We start from the raw sequence: 20,305 nt of genomic DNA on the forward strand, positions 1-20,305 counted from the left end.
TCACCACTCTCTGCTGCATGTGAGAGTCCGGTTCAATAGTGATGAGCGTGCACCAGACATACAGCAAAGAGCCGCTGGAACAAGGCACCTGAGAGGAGACAAACTGGCTGTTAGCACTGGAGTCATTACTGAATCATCCAACGGTCCAACTCAACACTTATCAGAAGACATTAATACAGAAGCCACTCTATACTGTGGAGGATGGAGTATTTCTCATACTTGTACTGTCTATATTATCATAAAGGGTTCAGGTCGATCAAGGTCACTCAAGGGCGACTTCGTTGTATTGGTTTGTGGTCAGGATGTAAAATATGGATATCTGACATGCCTTCGCTGCCTCGATCCCGACAGGATGTTTATTGCCTGCATCAGTAATGCATCATCATGTTCTGTCCTAAAAATCGTACATAAACACAATATTATGGCAAAAGCGACTGACAACTGTTACTGCCACATAATGGGCCATTACAGGCTATTAAATCTTCGCAAGATTTAAAGGCTGAGAATGTGCCCGACGAAGGCTGAGTGCTCTTAATGTGTCACTGGTGTTTGTCCCATTTACTCCTCGCTCCTCATTAAAGCCAAGGCACATTACAAGTGGCCTGGTTTATGACAGACTGGGGACGTCATTTACTGGTGGGGACAGCAGAGTGGAGCTCCGAGACAGAGTGGATGTCTAGTTTTAATATACAGCCCGGCTGATGAGGGACTGAAGCTTCTCTTTTAGGCCTGATCCACTAAAAACACTCAGCACTGGGAAAAGGTCAGGATGACCTCCTGTGCTCTGTCAAAAGTAAAAGGGCCAAAAAAGATGTTTGAAAAGATTTAAGGAGGAAGAAGGTGAGGTATGGAAGAGGAGTTACTTTAGATGGATTACAATACAGATAGATGAGGAAGACAAAAGACATCAACAGGAGAGGGATCAGAGGGAAGGACAGGTGGACAAGCTCGATGCCAGATGATGAAGTACAGAAAGAAGAGGAGTTAACAACTACAAGATAAATGAATGAACCAGTGTCTGGGCAAGAGAGCAAAGGAAAAGGGAGGAAACGAGAGTGAAAAAAGCAGGAGACAGACAGAGATAGAGAGATCTGAGGACCCAGCTACTAGCTCTCATTCAGAGCCAAGCCTCCATATGTGTAATGAATGGCTGATCTTAAGAGAAGAGATAACAGCAGAGGTTGGAGTGGTATCAGAGATGTTCAGAGCCACACACAGAAGCTGCAGTGGTAGTACGGCTCGCTGTTAACAGCATGAGGCTTAGAAAGAAGGAAAAGAGAAGGAGAGCAGCACCAGCAGGGATGGAGCTGGCGTTAATCCAGTAGTGTGAAAGTGCCTTCAAAGCCGTTCCCCGTGCCCACATATCAGCTAGTGTTTCCTGTCTATGGTTAGCGTTGTTATGAGAGAGCATAAACTGTATTTCCTACCTCTCAACAGAGTTGGGTTCTGGGTCGGAGAGCCTTTGTAAGCCTATCTGAGGGAAAGATCTCAATCTGTTTTGTAACAGCGAGGAGCAACATGGAAGCTGTGCCACCGTGGCCACCCAGGAGAGGAGGACCTGCTCACAGTTGGTGGTCCAGTCACCAGCTCCAAACACGGGTTAGAAGTGGTGGTGTGTGCAATGTGTGTGTCTGTCAGTGTTTGTCTGGCGAGCACATCCAACAGCTTGAATTGAATCCATTTGTTGGTATACAAAGGTGATTTAAAAACATCAAAGATATCCTTTAAAAAATTATATTTAATATCACTAATGTAACCTAGAACTATAAAAAGCCCATGGACAGATCTGAGGGAAACCTTTCGTGTTGTGTAGCCAACACTGTTAGTATTGTACCTGTACAACAGAGCTGCTGCTGCCTTTGTCCCTCCTCTCCAGCTGGACGTCCTGAGACCAGTCCTCGTCTCCCCGGGCCCTCACACACAGCTCCGTCATCTCTGCATCCTCCAGCACATAGGAGGGCAGCTTGGCTCCGGCCTCCAGGCAGTCACAGTGTTCCCGGACCACCGTCTGGCTGTCGGGGCCCACGTAGTGCTGCACCACCCGCAGCTCGATGTCCTGGCTCAGGTAGCTGCACATCACCTGCCGGCCACAGATTATCACCTGGAGAAGTTGGTCACACGGGAGAAATGTCCCAGTTAGAGATAAAACTGTTCTTCCCATGTAGGAGGCTCCACACACGGATCTGTCCTGGTGTCTGGGATCTTTTAAAGTTGAAGCAGATGCTCCTGTGTTCAGCACTAAGAAAGAAGCTTAAGCTGTACACTTAAAGGGTCAGTTCACATGCTGATGTCACCGGTGTCAAAACAATACAGGAAGGGATGTTAGGGGAAAATCAGGGACTGTAAAACAAAGAACAAGAATAAAGAACCAAGTATACTGTGTGGGAATATGCAACATGTGTACATGAGGAGACACAAGCCCAGTAGTGCCATCAGAAGCTGTTTAACCATCACACGTACTGTTATAGAAGCAGACTGACACCCTGAAAAATTCAAATTCAAAGGGAAAGCATCAAGTCAAGAAATGGGATTGGATTACTCATTTTACTGTACCGGGGAAATTCATCAAATGTTCTGTGGAAAAAGTCAGCGGTCCTCGAAATCAAACGTCTGAGGACGGTGAAGTCATAAAACGTAAAGTTCGACTTTGCCTGCTATACTTTAAAGGGTTTCTCTGTGAGGCCCGACTGCTTCTTCATGGTCTGAAAGCTTTCTAAGGTCACTGTCGATCAATGCACCGCACACACAGCATGCACACAGACACACACCCTCTGACGTCATGTGGCATCGATACAGACAATCTGTACGAACTCAAATCACACAAACAAACGCACAGCGATGCCACGGCCACCAGGGAGCTCTCATCTCCGACCGACACGTCTAATTGGACGAACAACTGATTGTTTCCACCACTCTCTTAGAGTGTGTGTGTGTGTGTGTGTGTGTGTGTGTGTGTGTGTGTGTGTGTGTGTGTGTGTGTGTGCACATGTATGTGCATGGCTGTGTGTTGGCTGACAGTAATTTTGGAGAAAATCTTTCCTTTCTTTATACCCATTTACAGACACGCTGTCACGTCAGCATCGAGCCGAAAGAATGAACACAAATAATAACACGCTTTCTAGAGAAAGAGAACAATTCATTTTGAGAGAGAATTAAAAAGGTTGTAATGTCTTCTATTCTCTTCAATATCATTGTAAACTTTATACTTTTTTGGTAATGCAAGCAATTTCCAGCTTTGTTCTAGAGCTGGCCGATATGGACAAAATCAAACACCTCAATATTAAGGTCAAAAAGAAGAACCGTCTGTGAGTTCAGAAAATAAGTGAAGCCTTTAAAACTAGGTAAGAGATACCAGTTATAAATGTCATATCACAATATCTCAATATCCAAAATGGAAGATGATATCTAGTCTCACAGCACTGCTTTGTTCACTATTTTCATTTTACGGTTGAAATGATCAATCACTGATCAAACAATATTCAACAGATGAATTGATCAGATAGTGATTGTCAGTAGCAGCTCAGATGCACCTCACAGCCTCTTCAGCCTCCTGCCTTCTGGAGGAGGTACTGCAGCCTCTGTCACCTCCTCCAGACTGAGGAGCAGCTTCATGAGGCCTTCAGGATGCTCCCCTCTCTCAATTCTCTCCCCCTTCACCCAGGAGGTCTGAATATTGCCCCCCACCCTCACCCCTCTCCCTTCATCACACAAACACACCACATATCCAGCTGCAGCACTTTGTAAAAAGAGACTCAGGTACACTCTTTACACTATGGATCCACATTGTACTTAAATATACTGCAGTCAAGCGTCACTGTGGTTGTTGTCTGTTTTATTGTTACGTATTTATACTTTTCTTGTTTTATCTTTTTATTTTTACACAGCGTGGGACTGTGAGGAACAATATTTCAATCTCTCTGTATGTCATATGGTGGATTGACAATAAAGTTGACTTTGACAATAGAAGAGAAGTGTCTCACTTCTCTTCTATTTCCGTCTCGGAGGGAGAGGAGGAGGACAGCAGCGTGTCACCCTCCACCCCGACCCAGAGAACACGAGCTGAGGTCCGCTCACGGCTTCCTCTGTAGTGGCATCTGCTGTCCCAGTCTGAGGCTTTCTGTTGTGAATTGGATGTGACCAACGCTCATACTCTATCATTGGATCCAATGGAAACAAGATGTAATCAAAGTCTGAGACAGACGGAGGAAGGAATGTGAGAAGCCGGGTGTGTTTTGTCTGCAGGATGAGAGGGAGACGTGTGACACTCGACACTGTTTACATAACAACGTGTCACGGCCATAATCTGAGGGCATCTCTGCATTTTCAGGAATACAGCAACTCGTCTTGTATATGTGGAAAAATTCAAAACATGATTCATCCCTGCAGAAAAATAGGTTGGTTTATGTTTTAGTTTATGCTGGTTTGTGATTTCCTGTGATCTTCTTTTAGGAGAGATGGGGCACATTTTATTCTTGGATGATTTAAAGTTGGTAAACTTTGGTTCCAAACATGTTCCTGCTTCCACTGCAGACTGTTTACAGGTTAGTAGCCAGATGATCTGCAGGACGCCTGCATTCTGGATTGTGTTGACAACTTTGACTCTAATTTATTGCTGTGGTGTATTTGTACCATAATTTTTCAATTGTCAATTATAAAGTGTTGCCAGTAATGTGAGTCTTATGACTGGGGTTTTCTGCAAATTAAATCTGTGGTTGGTAATGCTCTTAATTATCTCTGGTTATATCACTTAAGCTGACTACAAAGCTTAGCTTACGACTATTCTGATGAACCCTGATGCAGCTAGAAATGTAAAATGTAGAACTTTGTAAGTCAGGAAACACCAGAAATGATAACTCCATGACAACTGAGCAAATCTCGTCTGCTGGTGAAGACAATCAGGAGAAGCTGAAAGCTCTGGAAAAAGCCAGTGGGCCTTTGGCGACATCAAACGTAATGCTTTCATACTTAAATCTTAAGTATTGTGTCTAGGTAGACATTAAAAATGATATTTTCAGGAATGTAAATAAGGTGAATTGTTCTTTTCTTTAATACTTTAGCTTTTATTTCAGATTTTTTTGTGTGAGAATGTGACAAATACAGAAACAGTAAATCGGTAAGAACTGACTACCTGTTTCTGGACACCATTGAGCTGCACGACCTTGATGATGAGTGAGGCGGTGCGTCCTTTGTACTGAATGGTCCTCAGTAGAGTCCCTATGTTGTCCACGCTGAAGGCCTCCGACCAGCGCCAGTTCCCCCATCCCTCGATACAGATGTGCAGCAGCTGCAGAGGAGCAGGATACACACACAAACACAGAGACAGAGGACACCAGACATCAGAGGTTAGTCTTCTTGCCCCTTTATTTACCCCAGGCAAAAGGCAAGTAAACAACAGGACTCTGTGTTTAGAGGGTTTTGGTAGGAGGAGGGAGAAGAACAACAAAGATCCTGTTTACTGGTGCTGAACAGACTTGCTGCTGTTGGAAGTAGAAAATGAAGGTCGCACACAATAAACTGGCTGGTGGAAAACAGCTGATGTGGAAGATCATTATGGCTGTGTGTGTGTGTGTGTGTGTGTGTGTGTGTGTGTGTGTGTGTGTGTGTACTTGTGCGGTGGTCTTTTCTTCTCCACACATCTAAATAAGAGGCACACAGTTTGGCTGTCGACCTTCCCTTCACTGTGGAGCCCATCCATGTGTGTGGCGGGATGTAAACACACAGTCAGGATGACAGCCGTAAACACACACTGTCCCGTCTTTTGACATTTAAACAACTCTACAGCGGTGACAATTTTCCAACCGTTTTCCACATAATTCCTTGTATTGAGGGCCTCGACGTGGCGGAGGGGCTGAAAATATGCAAGGAGGGATGTTTTCTAAGACATCTGTACCCGCAGACAGTCTGAAGACCGCTGCGTTCATTTCTTTACTCCATTTCACAATAGACACATTGCAATACGCTGACTATAAATAAAGTATCATCTATAAACATCTCAAATCTATAAACACGCAGTACAAAAGGCAGTGTCCATCACACCTGTGCTACAGTGAGGTCATTCTGTCCACTTTTCACCACGACACCTTCAGCGCTACGTGAGGAGGAAACTCATTTGTCAAACAATGTGAGCGTTGTCATGAGATTATGGTCACAATACAGGAGCAGAGTCATAAATACGCAGAAAGATCTGAAGCCTTCTCCCCTCCTGAGGCTGTGCAGCTGACCTTCCCCCTCAATGAACTCCTCGTGTTGGCCAACACAACGTCAAACTTACAACAGTTGGGAGGAGGGGAGTCAAGAGAGACGCTAGAAAGACAGAGGAGACAGGCAGTGGGGGAGGGACAGCTTCAATGATCTCCCAGAGGAGTAGCGACCGCATTGAAACACCCAAAAAACATTTTTGAACATTTACACTTTGGGTCATTGCTTCAACGTGCCGAACATTTAGCCAATCTGTTTCAAGAAAAACAAATTACTCCGGAGGTCAAAGGGCATGGGGGGGCCCTGGTCGGGACCTTCTATGTTTCTCTCCACTGCAGTCGTTCCTCTCTGTTTGAAGACAGATTTCTTTACAATAACACTCTTAATCAAAGCCTGAATTCACTTCAGCATCGTCCCTCCTCCCTGTTGGCGGCGTGGAAATGACTTAAATTTCTCAGATCTCCTGCTCGGTGGACTGACTCATGGGGAAAGTGGCAGAATGGAGTAAACAGCCAGGTGGCGGAGGTTAAAGTTAAGCCTGAGGGCTGAGAAGCAGTGAATGATTCTCTAAACCAGCAATAACATTATAATCAAGTCCAGTAAAGATCACGGTGGGTTGAGGAAAACTAAAAATAACTGGAATGTGATTTCTGCTTTTCTGCTCCCAGACTCTCATCAAGTGAGCTGGTACTGATGAGATGGAAACATTTCCATTTGTATTCAACTTAAAAAGCGACCTTAAGTTCATCGTATTCACCTCAAGTCTTTAGGATTTTGAGTGGGACAAGATTAGAGGGAATTCTAGTGAAAATGTCGAGGTGGCGAACCCACTGGAGGTTTGTGCTGCGACTCGACACCATCTGAGGACGGATTTGTAATTTCAACACTTCTCTCCCCTTTAACCCCCCCCCCCTCTCGTGCACTTTATCACGCCTGTGGCTCAATTTGACCTTCAAGGGAGAAGTCATAATAACATCTCTCCTCAAACTTCAAACAGCAACTGCCGCTTTAGTTTGAATTCATCACTACTCTGACTCAAACACTGAAAAAACCCAGCAGTGACACACGTGAACTGGACACATAGGACAGCAAGGATGAAAAATAAGAAGCTGTTTTGCCTCTGTGACGTGTCGAACTGACTCACGGGTTAAAACTGGCCTGAGAACTTCTGCAACACTCATGTTTTTGAAGAAGGATGAGGTTTAATCTAAAGTAAAAAAAACCCACTGGTCAGACTGTCACTGAAGTTAGTCACTGAATAACCTCTGAATGTAGAATTTAATACCTAAATTTGATTTCATGTATCGTTTTGAACAAGACTGTAATATTATGTCTACTGTGGGTGATAAGGTGCAAATTAAAAGGGGGACATCCAGATCAAAATACAGGGAGACAGTTTAAAACTGCTCATTTCTAAACCTGAAGTGCAGTCAGAGTTCATCATTCACTCAGTGTTTCATGGTGCTTGTAGCACCCCCTGGCATGCAAAGAAACCATCACATCTCATGTCTAACGGAAAGATCTCTGACCTCAAGAACCAAAAATGATTTAATATCCACCAGGACTTTACATGAGAGTCAAGTGTGCGGCGGTTAGACGAGGCCAGTGTGCCGAGCTAACACACATCTGGACAACTTAGTAAGTATGAAAAGGTCAAGCATGTCTGAGTTAAAAAAAAAAAAAGAAAGAAAAAGAAGCCAACAGCAACTATTCAGACTTTATTTAGACAAACATGGTAATCATCTCTGATATCTCTGTAATACGTGTTACTTTACTAATATCGAAACAAAACAACACACACCAGCCATAATCTTGCTGGTCACATTTTAATCTCATCTGCAGATAAATCCCTCTTCCTGACCCGAGCTGAGATTTTTAGTCCAAAACCAACTAGGAGCCCAAATTATGATAATTTCCTAAATTGGCTATTGAGTATAAGAGAAATGTGATATTGAAATCTAAATCTGTCTTCATTCCCCTTTAATCCTCGGGGAGAGGTTGTGATTGTGGTTGGTTGATGAACTCCAGCACTTCGCAAGGATCCAGCTTTGGTACCAAAGTTATCGACTAAACTGAGTCAAAGGATGCACCCACATGCAGTTTTGTCATTTTGTGATTGCCTTGTAATGTATATTGTCTGTTAACTATTGCTGATAGTGAGTAATTTATACCACGGTTATGTCATACTTTATCACTAATAACAACTCTGACATGAACAAAACACAAGCATTCATCCAAATTCTTTGGATTGTACCGGACCAGCGGTACTGATATATCAATCAAACAATTTATGCAAACATATTCTTTTGTATAAAGTGTTCCACAGTATTACTTTATGGCTACAGGGCTTACTGATTTTGCCGCAATGAAATATGGTTAAATAACTTTGAGCCTGCGGGTGGTGTTGAATGTTGAGCACATTTTTTTTTTTTTTTTTTTTTTGATTTTATACACTTTATTAATCCCCGAGGGGAAATTTCTTCATAATGACACACTGATATGTTTTCACATCAAAGGCTGAAATTGTGACTAATGTAAAAGAAACAGAGGACACCTGTCCACTAAACCAAAAATCAGATGGACAGAAGGAACACATTGAATACCACAAAGATCGATTTCAAATACAAACCATGTATGGTCTTAACACAAGATCAGTACCACATGACGTGTTTGAAATCCCATCACCCACACTTCAGATCGCCATGGAAACAAAATGCAGCACCCAAACATGGGACTGACACATTCAGAAATGGTGTTAACTTCTGAGAATTACCATCCCCACCCGTCTAAACTGTAAATTATATTCAGTGAGTCAATCAACCAACCAAATTCCATCGTGGGTGCAATGTCATGTTTACTTGCTTAATCCTGTCCCCGGAGAAAATCATTAGCAACAAGGTTTCCTGTAAAAGATGGAAGGATACCGGTCAGTCATAACCAAAGCAGTGACTGTGAACGTCCTGGTGAACAGAGAGCCGTTACCTCATCCACATGGCAAACACTCTGCTCAGTCTGCTTCGATAGTGTGGGTGTCAGGACAAATATGGACAAACACAAACAGTGGGATTACACAAAATCAGATACAGACATGCATTCACCCCCCCCCCCCCCACACACACACCCTCCAGCCCTTGTGCTCCTGCAGACAGAACCAGTCACTGCTGCCACTGTAACCACTATCCGTCTATTGTCCTCCAGCAGGAATGTGCTCGGGAGCACATAACACACATTAAGTGTCCGCAGTGGAGATGTAATCAGCGTTCCTGGATGCTGCACAGAGGGGCTGACAATGCTGCCGTGGTCACTGGTTGTCTACCCATTACTACCATTCCTTCATTCCATCTCTCTCAGACTATAATAGGAGAATTGAGACATGGGGTAGAGGTATAAACAATACCAGTAGCTTTGCACACAAGCTCCTATAAAAGGCTCAAAGGCACTGTGGCAAGTCTTAGATGATGATTAAAATCATGTGAATTCAATGTCAGACACCAGAAGTTTAGGAGCAGTTTGACAAGTCGCTGTACTGTCGATGTTATTTAATGTTACACAGGCGTAGATGAAAAAAAGAGGGATGTGGAACAGAGGCCTGTCTTGTCTGGTAAATTACTTTGGGACCAGGGAGCTGGCTGGCCACCGAACAAATGAGAAACAGGTTCAAACCCAGACAACAAAACAAAAGAATATGGATTACTTTGTCCTTTACAGAAAATCTGTATGAGAAGGAAAAGTATGGGAGAGAGACACAACAGCATCCATGCCAGGGCAGTGAGGGCTAACCCATGTAACATGAAGGAATTATGGTGGCTTTAGCAGCTGTCTGCAATGCTGTCCTCCTCCTTGGCTCCCTCTTTCTGACAAAAGAAGCAAAGCAGTGCTACATCAAAGCCCAGATTTGCAAGTCTAAGAAGCGGTTGGAGAGCTGGAAGAAGGTACAGAGCGAAGGCATTGTGTGGCTCCGTGGTTGACAGAGGAGACGTTAAGAGGTTTATGCTTGACTAACATTGTTCCATAGTTCTCCCTCTGGTTTCTACTAAGGCATCTTAGACATCCAGGGCCTCAAGGGGTCCAGAAGATGGAGACGCGGCAAGTGCTTGCACCAAATGAAGGGAGCCGACAAAAGGAGTACTGTCTGAGAGGAGGGAGGTTTGAAAAACCGCACGGAGGGGGACGAAGGAGTTGGTGGTCGAGGACCCTTAGAAGGACAGAGACCGAGTCTCAGCCGAAAAACTAAAAAGTTTAAATAAAAGCTGTCCATGACCTTCGGGAGGAACACAGCAGAGACAAACTTCCTGTATGCAAACGATATTCTGTACATACAGTTCATAGCACAGACAGGCATTCATCATGTCACCGGAAGCACGTTCAGGCTCATATCCACCCAGACATCCATCCTCTCTACCTGAACATAGAGACAAACCCAATTAAACAAACACAAACTGCACATACATGTGATGTATGTACTTGATCACGAGGAGACCGAAGTCCCCCGCACCTCGACCACAACTCAAGGGCCTCTAAACAACCAGCGAGTGTGGTCCGACTACAGACAACATGAATGTGTGTGGTGTCTCTACTGGTTTGACAATGCAATGTACAATGCAGTGTAGCACTTCAGTACAGCGAGGCCGGCTACACTGCAATGAAACCACAAGCTGTCCCTCTGAAGAACAAATGCAGCATGGCTGACCCCGAACCACAGAAGGGTGGATTGTGTAATGAAACATAAGCTCAGAAAAATGCAGAAAACATGTCACCACATCAGGCTCAGACTGAAAAGGTTCCTCCTGGTGCCAGTAGCTCATGTGTATTAGTGTGTTTCTCTGAATCTGCTTTTATACAGTCACCATATGTAAGACACATGTTTGAAAGTGTATGCGTTTATTTAATAAATAGTATTTATGTATATGACGCCAACAAAAATGTGAGTTTATTTCTATAGCTGTTTCTTTTGAAATGCGTTCATGGTGGAGGTACAGCATATGGCAAGAGAGCTCTCTGGGTCCCAGGGTGTCATGTGACCTGGAGTCCTGACTGAAAGTTGTCATGCAGCTCAGTGCTGCTCCTGTGGGACTGGCCATCCAGCAGGGTGCTGTCCATGGTGCTGAAGCCAGGGCAGCACCACTGGGACCACAACACTCACACAGTCCTCACCTGCACTGCAGCAGGCTGGTGAGGCTGTATGGAGCAGGGAGGGAGACGGTAACCAAGGGCAACTCTTTCAGGGTGACAGAGAGCTGGGCGGTGGTCCGGTCAGGTGCTGGTCTCGAAGGTTGAATCCTTCCATTAATTTAACTGTACGTTTTAAAAGTTTTAAAAGTGTAAATGTGAAAAATAAATCAGTATTATATTAGACATTTATTCCATTGTTGTCCGTTGTTGACATTTTGTCCTGTTGTCACCTTTTCAGTGTTGTGTATCCAAAATAATCTGGTTGGTTAAACCAAGTGGAAACACATGAACTCGGTGCAGACTAACAGCCGTGGGCAGAGGTCCAAAAGACACTCTCCACCTGGATTTTTGGGTTTGTGTGGTGACTATAACATGCTTGCTGTGTTGAACAAGTTTAATTGTAACCTGATTTTTGTTTGAGATAAAGATTTTCCCTGATAGCTAGATTCTGAAGTCTATTTTGATTTAATGCTTCTGAAATGCATTAAACAGCATTTTAATGTAGTTCACAGGGTTGTTATTTTGAACCCCACTTTTACTAAAAATTTCCCCTCGGGGATTAATAAAGTAACTACCTAACCTAACCTAACCTAACCTAACCTAACCTAACCTAACCTAACTTGTGAAACACTCCTTACTAGAATATCTTTCATTGTTTCAATTTGATTCTGTAACCTTCACTGACATATGTCTGTGTCCATGCTAAATGAAAGACGTTGACCACAGGGAGAGAGCTCAGTCTGTAACTGACATCATGGTACAACATGACTGTGATCCAACCGAATACATTTCCTGTCACGATGCAGCCCAGGATCATTAAAACATACCAACACTTTTGTCATGTGGAGACCAACCAGAAACAGTTCTGTTGCCCAAACTGGGCTGCAATCCGTGGTTTAAGACCCTTTGTTGTAGTTTCAAGGCCAAGCATTTGATGGATAGGATGAAAACATAATTTGTAAACTGCTAACACATTGGCAAGTTTGAAAAGATTTACATAGAAAAACAAATATGAGATTCTAGCAGCACAGCTCTCATCAACATGATAATTAAATGAATCTCCTCGTGTCAGAGGGAGCGCTTCCTCTGGGACAAACTACACAGGGAGTGGAGTTACTCAAATGTACAGTACATACACAAACAGAGTCATGACAGATCAATGGCTCATCACATACACATCCTGGAATCCCCAAAAAACCTCACGGCATGTCAGTAATAAGAAAACAAACTCTTCTACAGATTGGGTTGAGTTCGGAAGGACGAGCAGAAACAGTCGGAGATAAAAGAATAAGCGTGTCATGAAGGTGGAGACGGTTCTCACTGTTTCTCATGAGGATCTCGGCGTGAGGTAGAACATTGTGTTGCACATCGTTTTAAAAGGGTTGGGTAAGGCCCAGATGGTGGGTTGCAGAAAGATGAGAAGCGCTCGCCAGAATATTTGAATCCCTGATTTCAAAAATTACTGCCAACATTATGTTGTTGAAACATTTTCTTTGTCCTCGCAATTGAAGACAAACTTGAGGTTCCGGACTTGCTGAGACATATCGTATTAATCTCTAATCAAGCCTGCTATGCCGGGACTAAATGTTTTATCCCTCCAGTTATACTTGTCCTGCCTGACCCCGCTGAGGACAAATGGTGAACAGGAGATTGGGTATAAAGGCCTGCTAGATGCTGAGGCAGAGAGCCATTTGTTTAATATGCTCAGTAAGCTGATATACTTTTGATATTTATTAAATCTTGTGAACTGGTGGTTCAGCTGCAGATGAGCCAGATGTTGGGATGAACAGGCAAAAGAAACTTGTGGCCTGGGAACTGAATTTGAACAATCTGGGAACATCAAACAACCTTGAACCTTTGACATCTAGGTGTAAGGATTTATATTCATGTAAATATGTACATAGCAGACTATCTGCCCCATTAGTAGACAGATAGATCCTCACAGACCTCTAGATCTAATGAGTTGCCTTGAGAGATGCAGCAGTGCAAGTTTTAAACACCACACCCAAAGACTTCATCAAACACATCAATTTTTTTACATTTGTTGAGGTGATAATCACAATATGTGTCCAAGCTGTATAGGAAATGTAAAAGGATCTCACCGAGGAACTGCCTGAAAAGGGAGATGAATAAATGACAAGTTGGTTATGTGGTGTTAATTCAAGTGTTTTCTGGTGGCAGAAAAGCTCTTCTCAGTGTTTCAGCAGGCCCATGTGGCGGATACATACCTGTAATGTTAACTTTAAATTCAAGTTTGATGGAAACTGGTTTTAAAGTATCTTGTCAAAACCAAAACGAAGGATTAACATGAAGTTCAGTCCTAAATCATAAATTAGATCACAGGCTGTAGTTTCACAGTGAAGTGTTTTTATTGGTACGGTCACTGAGGTGGGCCAATTCAAAAAAGATTCCATTATTTATATTGTGGAGAAAAACACACTTCCAATAACAGAAGGTGCAGTGACCGTCCTTGAAAAATGGTGGCATGACAGTTCAGTCTTTACATTAAAAACAGATGTATGAAACCAAAATAAATGTGTTTGGGTCAGATGAGATGCAGCGTGTCTGGTGAGACCCAGCCAGGACTCCCACAGTGACGGCCCGACCAAGAGACATGGATGTGGGCGTGAGCTGCCTGAGCACCTGAAGCTGTCGCGGAGATGAAACCGTTTACGGTATATATCCAAATATTGATTGAAAAGATAACTCAACATGTCATTTTAACACACTAAACACATTCAACGTGGACATTTACCACATTCCTGGATCAGGAATGTGAATTGTGCAGAGCTGAGTGAGGCTGTAACCTCACATGACCGACTGACTCACACAATTTGTATCTCGTTGCTGTAGACATAAAATCCCCAAATAACTAGTACAGAATGCATCTTCAAATTTAATAATTCATCTGATATATGTGAAACTTTTTGACAAAGAATTCCTTATTAATCACTATGGTGAAATTTCTGTTTTATTCCTCCATGAGGGGGTTGTTTCCTGCAACATGTTTGGACATGATAAGAGAGTGCCAGTAGAGGATAAATGACTGAACTGTTACACACTGATGACCGATGAATAATGACTCAGTGGGGGCAAATTTTTCATGCATCATTAGTTCATATTTCTCCACGAGGCCGAGCTTTGACACAAACCATGATGAAAATGTAACTCCTTTTCCTTATGATACAGATTCACCTTAAAACTTTGTTACTTTCCTCTCCATGTTGTAACTGAAGGTGATGGAGGTAAAAAGTCAGACTTCCTTCTGTATGTAACCCAGCTCAGAGGATGAAGAAAAATAAAGTGGAGGTTTTCTCCAGGGAACAAAAGAAAAAGCCGTCCCTCTCACCGGCCTCCCGCTCTCCCTCACTGATCAGTCAGTGAGTGGTTGAACCTGCCTGCAGCTTATATCTCCCTCAGGTTTCCGTTGAAACCACAATCTTAGATGAACAGCATGACAAAGCAACTTCACTTGAGGGCAGTGTTTCTTAAACAACAGGTCAGGACAGTGAAATATTACATTTCACTTGACAAAAGACCAAATATAGTAGAGTTTAAAGACTAAATACATGTATTTGGAATGATGACCCTGTCTTAAGGTGAAAACCTTGTATTAGACTGCAGAAAGTAAGTAATAGGACACACACCATACATAAAAACACACACACGCACCTTCGACTGATGTAAAAATGTTCTCTCCCTCTCCTCTGTCTCTCTCTCACACTCTCATACCAAACACCGCCCTGTCATGCCTGCTTCCAACAACACGGCCAATCTAACCGCAAACTAATAGTCCTGGGCTGCTATCTCCAGCACATTACCCCTGGGAACACACACACGCACACCAACACAACACTGACGCACACAAACACACACGCATGGACCGATACCATGCATATAGACAGAGAAACACACACTCAGAGAGAGAGAGGGAGGCTCTCCTGCAGAAGCCTGCTGCTGGAGTAAATTACAATTTATTCAAATTGGGAATATTCCTTGTAGGCACTTAAAAAGTCCTTCCCAAATCCAGGGGGCTTTTTACGCCCCTCTCCCCCTAACCACACCAACCACAGGGATTTCCATCAGCCGGGCTGCATCCTGTACCGAGCAGCCAGACATTTCAACCATTCACACCACACCACACGCCAGAGCCTGAAAAACAGCAGGGTGGGGACGGTGAGTGTGTTTGTGTCAGATATAAACTGTGGGTAATTACAGTGGGAGTATTTAGTTATAAGGATGATTATCCTGACATTTTCTAACATATTTATTAATCTATCTGTATCTATAACTCTTAAATTATTTGCCTCCTTTTACATAACAAATAGAACATATTTAAAATCTATAAAAATGGGGATGTTGTGTGTGTTCATAAAGCTTTTTATGCTGGCTGGTGAAGGCTGGGGTGTGAAGGCATGCTGAGCTTGAAAGAGGGAGACGAGGCCGAGAGGCTTGACACACTCCAGGCCTTCGGAAACGTCGTATCACAGTGAGTGTGTGCGGGTCTGATCTGCACGCACGGTTGTGAATTGGTTCGAGTGTTAGACGACAGCAGGCTCTGAGGACGTGACTGCCTCAATCAAGCCTTTTACTGCGTCCTCTGGCTGTGAGTGACGGCAGGAACGAGGCGGTGGAGGGAGACACAGAGGAGCAGTGAGAGCGAGGGTGACCTGAGCTCAGGTTCATGTTTCACTACGAAAACACACCGCATGAGTGTTCTTCTGAGAGAAGTGACAGATATTGGAAGGTATGTCAACATGGTGGGAAGTCTGCACTGGTTAGATGGATCTGGATTACACACATTAAACACTCTTCTTTCATACTTGGACACACTGGAGATTACAGGATTTTAAATACACCTCTGTTTTAGTTCAAGCTGAAACAACAGCCTGCCTGCTCATTGAGGAAGGCCCTTCTCTCTGCTGTCTCTTTCTGACCACGCAGCTATCTTTTCATCTGTACCTCCTTGATGGGTCATCACGAACAGACATACAAGCAAGAGAGAAACGGGGAAGGTGGGAGGAAGAGAGAAGATAGTGAGCAGACACATTTTTGGCTGTCCTGCCACTGAAGAGTTCTCCGAGTTAATCTGTGGATGTTAAAAGCTCATCTTTGCCCCTGCTTCTCTTTCCCATGTCTTCTTGTTTTTGTCAAGTAGGACTGTACAGTATCCTCACTGACAACTCTGTGTGCTATTTCCCTTTTGAGTTTCTCACATTTTCCTGTCCATCTCTCCTTCTGCACTTCCACAATCTCTCCTTCTCTACCCGTCCGCCTCTTTTCAGGATGATCTCATGTCCAGTGAGTTCTCAGGGGGAGCTCGAGAGTGAAACAGGGATGGATTATCTTACAACAGCAAATTAGTAGCTCTGGCTAGTGTGCATGTGTGTGACTGCCTGGGGGACAGGTCAGCTGGGACAAACGAGTCATACCAGAACCATGAGGACAGGCTGACGGACCGCCTCCTCCACAGGCCACAAACCCCCTGGACAAGAGGAGACTGTACTCCACCATGTATCTGTGGGTGTATGTGTGTGTGTGTGTGTGTGTGTGTGTGTGTGTGTGTGTGTGTGTGTGTGTGTGTGTGTGTGTGTGTGTGTGTGTTTGGGGGTGGGGGGTGGGTGGGGGTAAAGCGAGGAACGGGGGCAATGTTGGGAGGTGGAGATGAATGAACCCTGGGGAAGGTGATGGTAATAATGGTAGTTCGGTGGTTAAGAGGCATGGGGGAGTAAAATGTGTGTGTGTGTGTGTGTGTGTGTGTGTGTGTGTGTGTGTGTGTGTGTGTGTGTGTGTGTGTGTATGTGTGCGTGTGGGGGTAGGGGAGGTGGGGGCTATCGTCAGGAGAGTAGACGGAGTCAAACCAGAGCCACTGACAGAGACATGACATGTGACCATGGATAACATAAGGAAGGTACAAGGTACACAAACTGAACTGTATAAAAATAAAAGTGCCGGGGCCAGATGTGGAGGAAGGTTTCAGGGGGAGTCCGAGGCCATCAGCCCAAATGTGAGGACAGCACTTAAAAGAATGAAAGCACTTCCAGGACAGGACAGGACAGGCAGGAGGAGGCAGAGCCAGGACAAACCATACAAGAGCCAGCATGGTCATCAACACCAAAACACAGTGCTACAGGGGACTGAGAAAGGGACGAGGACAATGTTGGGAAACGGTGTGCTGCTGTTGGATGTTCTTAAGAGAAAGGCACAAATGTCCAAGTGAGACCCCAAAACAGCGTGAAGGCTAGAGATTGTCCAGGTCTTGTGATGTCATCGAGCTGATGGAGTCGAGGCATCAGGAAGAAAGAGAGACCTGGACTGAGCCGACGTCGAGGGAACGCTGCGCTGCTATGTTCGCTAACCTACGGCTCAGGGTGTGAGGCCTGAAACGGGGTTTGGCCCGTGTCTGGTGGGTCTCTGCAGCGCATGGCAAGAAAAGACACAGTACTACGCGAGCATTAGAGTATCCCCAGTATGAAGGGAGCTAATTGCACTGTGGGTCCCAAACTGAAAAGTGTTTACTGATGTACTTGGAAGAGTTGCTGCATTGGGGGGTGGTGAGGGGATGAAAGGATGTGGAGAAGTGGACAGGATCAAGAGTTGGCTGTGGTTTTAAAAAGAGCTCAGACTGCTTGAAAAAGGCAGGAAAGGCAGGTCTGCTGGTCGGATCGGTGTGAGGACAGCAGACAGCTGACTGGAGCCACTGAGCTCGTGGTTAACGTGGTTATTCAACGTTAAATCAAACTGAAGTGATGAGCGGTGGCAGAAGAAGAAGAAGATGACCGGAGGGTGTCAGGAGATGAAGAAGAGGGAGATAAAGAGCAGATTGGGGAAAGCTACTTCCAAAGTTTTGGTATGACTATTCAAGCTGTACATAATGACAGCATGAATCAGTCAGTTGTTGAGTGCAGAAGAGGATGTGAGGTTGGAAATGCGACTGGTAAACAGGCAGCAGGTTGGGGGGCTGCAGTGAATGAGTGCCTACAGGTAGAAAGAGGAACGAGTGGGGAGGTGTGAAGAATGACGGCTTGTGATGATCGGCATTGTTTGAGACACTCCACGGCATCATGGGACTCAAGCAAAACAGCACGACCACTTATGAAACGGATTTGTAAGAGCTACAAAAACACACTCGCAGGACCAAGTAAGCATTAAAGAAACACAACCCTTTCTCTTATCAGTGTCACTATTTTTATAACCCCAAAATGCAATTAGGAGTGTTTGCTACAATTTGCTGAGGCGGACACATTGGCAGGCTTTTTATCATCAAGCTCAAAGTTAGTAGAGAGTTTTTGGCAAAGTTGGACTATTTTTTATTTATCGAGTTTCACAAATCATGTTCATCTCGAGAACACATATTTCATATACCACAAACACATGATGGAATAACACATGACAGAACCATCCTGGAATCACATTCCTCATCTATGATGATATTTGGCCCACTTGGTCCATCTTTCATCCAAAATATCCTCGACAATACAGAGGTCATTTTGACTCACTGCTCAAATGAGATGTGGTGTTCACTATGCCGATATGCCAGATTGCCACTCACAAAGTGTGTGTGTGTGTGTGTGTGTGTGTGTGTGTGTGTGTGTGCGTGTGCGTGTGTGTGTGTGTAAGTGAGAGTGAGGTAAGAGCACAGATTAACCATGGTCGATGATTAATACAACTTGACTTACTGACTTACTGCAAGCAATTATGGCCATGTCTTTTCTCAAGCTTGACTTTCTCACACTCGCTGTGGAACACATGGGGGTCTTGAAACATGTGCGCACCAAACACACACACATGCCACAGATCGCCAGCCCACCCTCCACTCAACCTCAAAACCACGAAGGGTTAAATATAATCAATCTTCTTTAACAATGCTGTCATGGCACCGTCTGAGAACACTGACAGAAACACACAGATAGTGGCAGCGCGCTGATGACGGTGTGTGTGTGTGTGTGTGTGTGTGTGTGTGTGTGTGTGTGTGTGTACCTCTGTGAGCCTGTGGACACACTGGGTATGCTCCAGTAGTACTTTGTCTGTAAACCTCTCTTTTTCCACATATGCAGTACTTGTCTCCACATCTATACGGTCCACAGTGTGTGTGTTCCAGTGCATGTCAGCACCATCTGTGTGTAATAACACTTTATTCTATTTACAAGTGTGTATGTTTGTGTGTGTGTTCCATGTGCATATCCTAATGATGTGTTCAGGTCTTCCTGGATGTCATGGACATGGTTGTTCTGAAGTTGTTGTTTCTGTTCAAATCAAACAAAACCACAAGTGTGTGAGCCATCAGATATCTCCCAGCCCTTCTGTGTGTGTGTGTGTGTGTGTGTGTGTGTGTGTGTGTGTGTGTGTGTGTGTGTGTGTGTGTGTGTGTGTGTGTGCTACCTGAGGGGACTTGTGGGATCTCCAGCTGTACTGGTGGCTGTGGAGGCTGGCCAGCAGCACGTTCTCATCGGTGTCCACCTGTCCGAAGCGCAGAGTCTCATGCGTGTCATTGCAGATCACGTAGTGGCTGTAGAGCAGCTCCTCAGCTTTTGGGTTCCCATTCTGATAGGAAACATGGAGGTGGGGGGAAGAGGTAGGAGGGATGGGTGAAGGGATGAAGAAAAAGGAACAGGGGTGACAGAAAACAGAACGTTTGTGAATAAAGGAATAAAAACGTTGTGTGTTTTTATGTAATAGGTCACCTGCTTTTTTCTGGAAAGATTGTACTGAATTTGTCTGCAAAAGTACAGCAAAAAAAATAATTCTCCTCTGCCTTGAGTCTTTTGGGGCAATAAGACAAATTCTTCTGCTGTTTTTTTTTTTTTTTTTACCTCTGTGATCACGAGTGTTCCTCAGTATTTGTTATCCCATATGGTAAAAGTGTTTATCTGTGACTTCACAGGCAAACCTGTTCCACCAAATAAGAATCTGCTCAAAGATCGGACACCAACCC

General features: G+C 44.3%; 1 protein-coding gene across 1 annotated transcript in view; it reads right to left on the minus strand.

Annotated features, from left to right (window-relative positions):
• LOC138635076 (intermembrane lipid transfer protein VPS13B-like) overlaps positions 1 to 20,305 on the minus strand; it is a 317,362-nt gene that overhangs the window by 29,833 nt on the left and 267,224 nt on the right. The window contains 4 exon segments of the mRNA XM_069722388.1: positions 5 to 88; positions 1,835 to 2,101; positions 5,129 to 5,284; positions 19,753 to 19,914. Of these exon segments, the coding sequence (XP_069578489.1) occupies positions 5 to 88; positions 1,835 to 2,101; positions 5,129 to 5,284; positions 19,753 to 19,914 (669 nt within the window).

Source organism: Brachyistius frenatus, unplaced genomic scaffold, assembly GCF_029030835.1.
Source record: "Brachyistius frenatus isolate BFR_SWC_R1_liver_20210118 unplaced genomic scaffold, ASM2903083v1 Contig_289, whole genome shotgun sequence".
In the NCBI taxonomy this organism is placed as follows: domain Eukaryota; kingdom Metazoa; phylum Chordata; class Actinopteri; family Embiotocidae; genus Brachyistius; species Brachyistius frenatus.